This window comes from Zosterops lateralis (genome assembly GCF_965231275.1).
Source record: "Zosterops lateralis genome assembly, chromosome: 4".
Lineage (NCBI taxonomy): Eukaryota > Metazoa > Chordata > Aves > Passeriformes > Zosteropidae > Zosterops > Zosterops lateralis.
Genome location: NC_139765.1, coordinates 64977983 through 64984654, shown reverse-complemented (window position 1 = coordinate 64984654; position 6672 = coordinate 64977983). Strand labels below are relative to the sequence as shown.

Below are 6672 nucleotides of genomic sequence, written 5' to 3'. Positions count from 1 at the left end.
AAAAATAAGTGTTAGCACAAAAGCTATGAGAATAATTCAAAGAGTCTATGAAGAATCTAGATGAACCTAAAATAACCATCTGACAGCCAGAGATTTATTTTCCATAATTTTCTTCCATAGTCAGAGGAGAGGACAAGTCCTCTCTTTGATCTTGACAGACATATTCTCATCCTCCGAATCAAGTTCAGGATGGGACAAATAGTTATAACAAAATCAATAATACAAGTCCTGATTTTTATATACAAATGCTAATTTTACATTAAAAATAGCACAAATGAATATATAAAATATATGAGTGCTTGTTATTGAGGAAAATTTAATATTTGCATACATGTACTGGTCATCTTAATCTTCCTTCTGATTTTTTTGTGGGGAGAAATGTCAGATCAGATTTGGAAGAGAAATTCAATATTAACCTTCTAAGCCAGTGTTGATTTGGAATAGCTTCAAAGTATTCATTTTATCACTTCATTTCAAGTCTTCTGATATGTCATTAATACTTTAAAGATGTAGAGGAAAAGCCAAAGCCTTACTGAAAAAAAGATGGAATGAAAAGGTTAAATATATATATAACATTTTTAGCTGTTGCTGATAATTTGGTTCCAGAAAGCATCACTATCTCAAACATGCTCTATGACCTCTGAGCATTAGCTAAAAAATCAGCATGGAAAAGTATTTAAAAATTTTATGCAGTTATTTGCCACCTAAATTAAATAGTATTGAACTGTGGGATCTCAGTCCTTATTTCAGGTCCCTGTTATCTCCAATACAGATGGTTCAGGATTTAGTTTTTAAAAGATTTTCCTTTCTCCTTTTTTAAAAAGATTTTTTTTTCTTTTTCTTATTTTTTTGCTTACAGCTTTGAGCAGCATGTGGAAAGGAACAGGCTGCAGGCAGCAGCAAGGAATGGGGATGTGATGCCTTTGCCTGCAGGGCAGTGGCCTCACCAAGCAAGACCAGTCCCACTGCACCTCCGAGGGGTGAGTGGCATAGCCTGGGCATGGCAGCTGTGGTCTGCCTAGAGTCCAGGTGACCAGAGAAGTCCATGGCAACAAAGCAAGTCCAAGATTTGTCTGGGAAGTCAGCTCTGAGGATCAGGATCAAGCTCAGCAAATCCAAGGCATAATTGAAGTGTAACTCAGGCAAGGTCCAGGACAGGTTCTGCACTTAAACACAGTTCCTAAGGGCCAATAGACCTATTTTTCAAACAAGCCAGCAAATTTACACAACTGCTCCACGCCAGGGCTGACCTCCAACATCACTGACCAAACTTCTGGAGAGGCAGTGTCTGCACTCAGGTCCCTGACACAGACCTTGTTATACAGCTCACTGACTTTAATGTGACAGAGTGTCACGATCTGTTATGTCCACCACAGCCACACGCCACATTAAAAGCCCTGTCAAGTAGCTGTGCATGCCATGTGAGCACAGAACAGCCCTGCAGCTGGGCACGATGAAAAGCTGATTTTTAATTCTTTTTTTTGTCCCCTGGCCGTAACTGTTTTTCTCACTCCAGCTGTGTTCGGATGGTGAGTCATCCTCAGTGCTAAAGGTGTAAGAAGCACTCACAGAAACATAAGGAACAGACATTACACAGCTGAATTGTCAGAACTTCCGTGAGTGTCTCGGATTTTCATGAAGCAAGAATCACAAGTCTCATATTTAATGCATGAAGGGAAATAACTTAAAATTACTTCTGTGCAAAAGCCTTAGAATAAAGGTGTCAGCTACTGAAGAATCGTGCTCTACAGTGAGGACCTATATAAAAAAGTTCCTCCATCCATACAGCATGTGGAGTTGGTAAGACTTTGAGGTAGGACTGAGAGGAAAACACAGCCCCTCTCTGTGTTGGCAAAGAGCCCTTGGAAAGCTGAAATCTGAATCTGCTGCACTTGGCAGTGGGCAGCAGTATCCTGACTACACACACTTCAGAGACTCACTGAAAGTGAACAGGTCTAGACTAAGTCATTTTGATACTTCTGAGATAAGAAGAGATAATAAAATTTGTATTTTGGAAAAGAGAAAACATAAGCCACCACACCATTCCAGATAGTTATTATTTGATGTGTGTGACTACCTTTTCTTGTTCTGTGGCATCTGAAAAGTTTAAGGGCTGTATTTGTTAGAATAGTTATGTGTTGCTGATATCATGATACAAATGGGGATTACACCAAAACAGATGTCGAAAATGCCTACCACAGTCTGATAAAAAATACTGTTTCCTTCTCCTCAAAAGAGGCCCTTCTCAGTCCAATCTTGAAAATAAAAGAGTGCATTTTTCTGTGAGAGGAAACGATTTCTGTTACTGGAACATCCATGTTTACAGCACTGTATTTTAAGCAGCAGGGACAACTGTAAGAGGTAGTTTTGAAAATCTGAAGGGTTATGATCTTTCTTACTTTATCAACAGCCACAGCGGTTGCTAAAATAAGTTACACAAGGTTACTGAAGAGTAGCTTGAAACCTGTGATGCAAAATTTGACACGGGGGATAGCCTTATAGGAAGGACTTGGTCATTATCCTAGGGTGACTTTATGATACTTGTATAACATATAGACTGCTCTTCTTGTGCTGCATGTTGAGATATGCACATTTAAGACTGGATCTGAGAGCCAAGCAGGGAAAGAAGAAGCACAGAGTTGGTTTTGAAAAACAGCCTTCACTCCTCTCTGCATTGATTACTTTTCCTTGGGAGAGTGCTGTTCATTGGAGGCACAGACAGTGGCTGGAAAGAGATCTTTTTAACTTAATTTTAGATAGCTGAGGCAAAGAAACTTCCTGGACAGTTTTTTATTTTTTTATTTTTTCCTCAGTACTGAGGGCTGGCAACTGCAGCCCACAGGGGCCTGGACCTCCAGAAAGACTGGGACTGGTGAGAGGCTGAGTGAGCAGAACTTCACCAATGGAAAGGACTTCCTCAAATTTGCCATCTGTCCTTTGAGCAGCAAGAGATTTTATTGTTTTGTATTGTTCAACTCTTGGGTTGCGGGAACATTCTTTGATAAATGAATGATATTTTCCACATTCCAACAAGGAAGACCATTTCCCAGATAAGCTGGAATAAGGGGACATTTGGGTTTGCACACCACAGGAACCCCATGTGGAGGTTCGCATCCAAATTTGCACGACAGGAAAACATAGTTTAGGGAATTGAACTGCGCTACTGAGTTGCTTGTCTGCTTTTCAATAATGTTGGGATCTCTCTTGTTTGAAAAATTAATAAAAGGAGACAAGGTTCTCAAATGGCCTCAAATGTGTCGTTCTTTTTATTTAACCCTCTGTAACTTAGGGAATGTCCTTCCTAGACCCCTTCCTGAAGTCCTAAGGATCAATACTACTAGTAGAAAATGTCCCCCTCCAGGATTTCATCAAAGCCTGCACCGAGAACATCCATGGGTCATGTCACCCAAATGCAGAGTTGACAAGGCTTGTGCAGGAGGATGCGTGTGCCTGCTCTGTCAAGGGAAGCTCTGGGGTTGCCCGGTGGCCCAGGGATGGGTGTGCACTCGGTGTCCCTTGGGGCTCTGGCTGCCCAGGGGGCCACGATGGGTTCCCCGAGCTGGGCCGGGCAGGGCGGGCGGGGCCGGCCCGTGATGCGCTCTGGCTCCTGTGACAGCGCGGGGGCCGCCTCACAATGGGGGCAGCTGGGAAAGGCCCCAGCGGGTGCCGCTGCCCCAGTCGAGCTCGGGCAAGCGGTGAGTGCACACGCGGTGAGGGGACGAGGCCGGAGGAGGGCTGGGGCAGGAGCGCCGGCAGCCGGGGCCCGTGTTCTGCCCCCGCACCCAGGGCCCGGCCCCTGGCGGGAGCGCCTTGCTCAGGCCCCGGCTTGCGGGGGCAGCGGTGCGGGCCTTGCCGCCCGCCAGCAGCTGGGGGCCCTCTCCTTCCTGCCCCCCACCGTCTGTCTCCATTCCGGCCCCACTGAAGCCCTTCTGTGTGTCCTCCTGCAGACCATGGAGTTCTTGTCCGTGCTCTTCGGGCTCGTGCAAAGCCTGATCCAGTACCTATGGCCAGCTGGCGACGGGCTGGATGAGGCCAGGCACCGGCGTGTGCGGGTGCGTCAGGAGCTGCTGGAGCGCCAGACGGCTCGGCTGCTGCAGGAGCTGGAGCAGGGGCCCCCGGAGCAGCAGGACCAGGCCTGGGGAGCCTCGCTCTTTGGCGCTCTGCAGCACTGCTGGCCCTTCTGGCTGCTTGCTGGAGTCCTGCTCCTCTTGGGACTGTGGTTTAGCCACATGAGGAGGAGCCGTGAAGCCAGCACCAGCAGCAAGAACCTGAGCTCCTGCAAGACCTTAGGAGATGAGAGAGGAAAAGAACAGGAAGAAGAGAGCAATGGTTCAGAGGAAGGTGGAGCTAGCATTGCTGTGACTGTGGAGGCAGAGGACAGCAGCACTGGAAATGGCAGACAGGGCAGTCGTGTGGCTGCAAATGAGGAAGACGGCTACGGTGCCGTCAAAGGTGGTGCTGATGGGAAAGCGCAGGAAAGCAGTGATGCCGGTCATGAGAGAAGCAGCGATTGGACTGGGCAGGAAGAGAGATGGGATGGTGGGAGTGCGATAGACCCTAGTGATTTGTCTGCAAGTGAGGAAGGAAAGAAGGAAATGGTCAAAGAAGTTGACAAGGACGTAAAGAAGGATGAAGAACAGACAGGTGTAAATGTGGAGGAAAAGAAGCTGGAGGCTAGAAAAGAAGCCAAACAGGGTGACATGGCTGCCAGTGAAAAAGAAGGCACTGATGGTGGCAAGGAAGGAAGGGGCAGTGATGGAATTGAAGGCAGAGACAGGCCAGATGTTGGGTTTAGGCCAGGCATCCTTTCAGAGGATCGTGTCCCGTGGCCTGTGGAGGAGCTGGAGAGAGGTTGCTCGGTGACAGCTGAGCTCATGGAGAGCTTGAGGCGCGTCTTTGCGGACAGCCTCAGCCACAGCTTCTACCCGGTGCCTCAAGAAGCCATCGGGGTGGGCAGCGCCTTTGAGGGTTGGAGTTCCCGCGAGTGGGACGGGGTGTACCGCCTGCTGGTGCCGCTGAGTCCCCCGCCAGGGCACGCCTTCCTCCTGGAGCCCAACGGCGCAGGGCAGATGGCAGCCAGGAGCTTCAGGGTGCGTGTGGAGCTGGTGTGCACGTGCCAGAGCGAGCAGCCGGACCAGGAGCTGCTGTGTTTCCTGCACCGCTCACGGAAGGAGCTGCGGCAGAAGCATCAGCGCAGCCTCCTAAAGACCCTGTGCGCTGGCTCCTACCTGGATGCGGAGAAAACCTCCCACTGGTTCTCCAAGTGTGTGAGAACCTCGTGGCTGCAGGTGCCTCAGTCGGCCTCATGGCACTTGGTGTTTCAGCCCTGCCGCCGGTCCTGCCAATTCCGGCTGAGCGATGGCAAGGAGAGCCTGAGGGTGGAGCTGCTCCTTGGGGTGCGCCAAGGCGACTCCGACATCTTTGTGGTCAGCCAGCCCTCAGAGGCCCAGAGAGGCAGCTCCAGCAGCTTTGGGAACAGCCAGCCCACCAAGGCCAAAACCATGGCAAGGACAGCGTGGCCTGAGTCCTACGCCGTGGCCGAGGCCAAATTCTTTCGGCTCGTGGCCAGGCAGGTGCCCTGTGAGAGCTTGCACCTGAAATGCCTGCAGGTCTTCACCTGCATCCTGAGGGGCACGGGCTTTTCCAGCTCTGTCTGGAAAACTGTGGTCATGCACGTGCTGACCAGGGTACCGCTGTCTCACTGGCGCAGGGAGGAATTTGCACAGCGGCTGTGGGGCATCCTGGCCTACCTGGGCCGCTGCCTGCAGCTGAAGTGCCTGGAGCACTTTGTGCTGGGCAATGACAGGCTTCCTGCAGTGATCAGCTTGCCCCCGGAAATGCCAATGGTTGAGCCCCCCAACCTCTTTGAGCACCTGGCCCGAGATGCAGCTGCCCACAGAGAGGCCATGCAGGCCTATGGGCAACTGCGCTTTCGCCTCTGGGTGCTGCTCTCTGGGCAGTGAGAGGAGGGAGTTCCCTGCACAGAGTTGTGCTGAGGGGACTCACAGCCTATGGCAGCCAGGCCAACACCGCATCATTGTTGCCTTTGTCACTGGCAAGCCTGAAGCTGCTTTCCTGCTCCTGCGCAAGGAAGGAAGAAAGGAAGGAAGATGTTGCAGCACATGGATACATGCATTCCTTGCGCAGCCACATCTGAGAGTTGCCTTGCCCTTCACCTCCCAGTTACAACAATGCTGTTGCCTGTGAGACAGCAATTGGCTCCACCTGCACATCCTCACAGAAGGCAGCAAAGCTAGTAGAGCTTGTGTGGAAACACCTGGAAGACAGAGAGCTAGCTGCCTGTCAGGGACTTAATGTATATAACTGTAACTGTAACTGTAACTGTAGTAGTAGAACTATTTAGTTAGGTGTAGCTTTAATGGTTTTGTAAGGACATAGTTGCCGGCACATAGAGTTTACTATAGGAGAATAGGTAGTCGATGTTTGAGACTAGCTTCTTAGCATTATTTCCAGAGGCCCTTTAGTGTTCTCAGTTTGCTGGGGATGAGTTAAGTTGAATGGGCCAGTTGTGGGTTGTTGTTTGGGGAATTGTTCGGGCTGGGTTTGTGTTTGCAGTTTGGGTTTTTCCCTTGGTGGTGAGGGACCACTGGGGCGGAGCTGAGAGGGGAGAGCAGGAGGCAGCTTGGGCAGGAGGAGGGACGTCCTGGAGAA

General features: G+C 49.9%; 1 protein-coding gene across 1 annotated transcript; it reads left to right on the top strand.

Moving 5' to 3' along the window:
• Positions 1-3440: 3440 nt before the first annotated feature.
• On the top strand, positions 3441-5963 carry LOC310909066 (uncharacterized protein; the record flags this gene model as incomplete). The annotated part of the gene is made up of 1 exon (XM_083860629.1): positions 3441-5963. One exon carries the CDS (start codon positions 3441-3443, stop codon positions 5961-5963), a length of 2523 nt encoding a protein of 840 aa, XP_083716755.1.
• Positions 5964-6672: the final 709 nt, after the last annotated feature.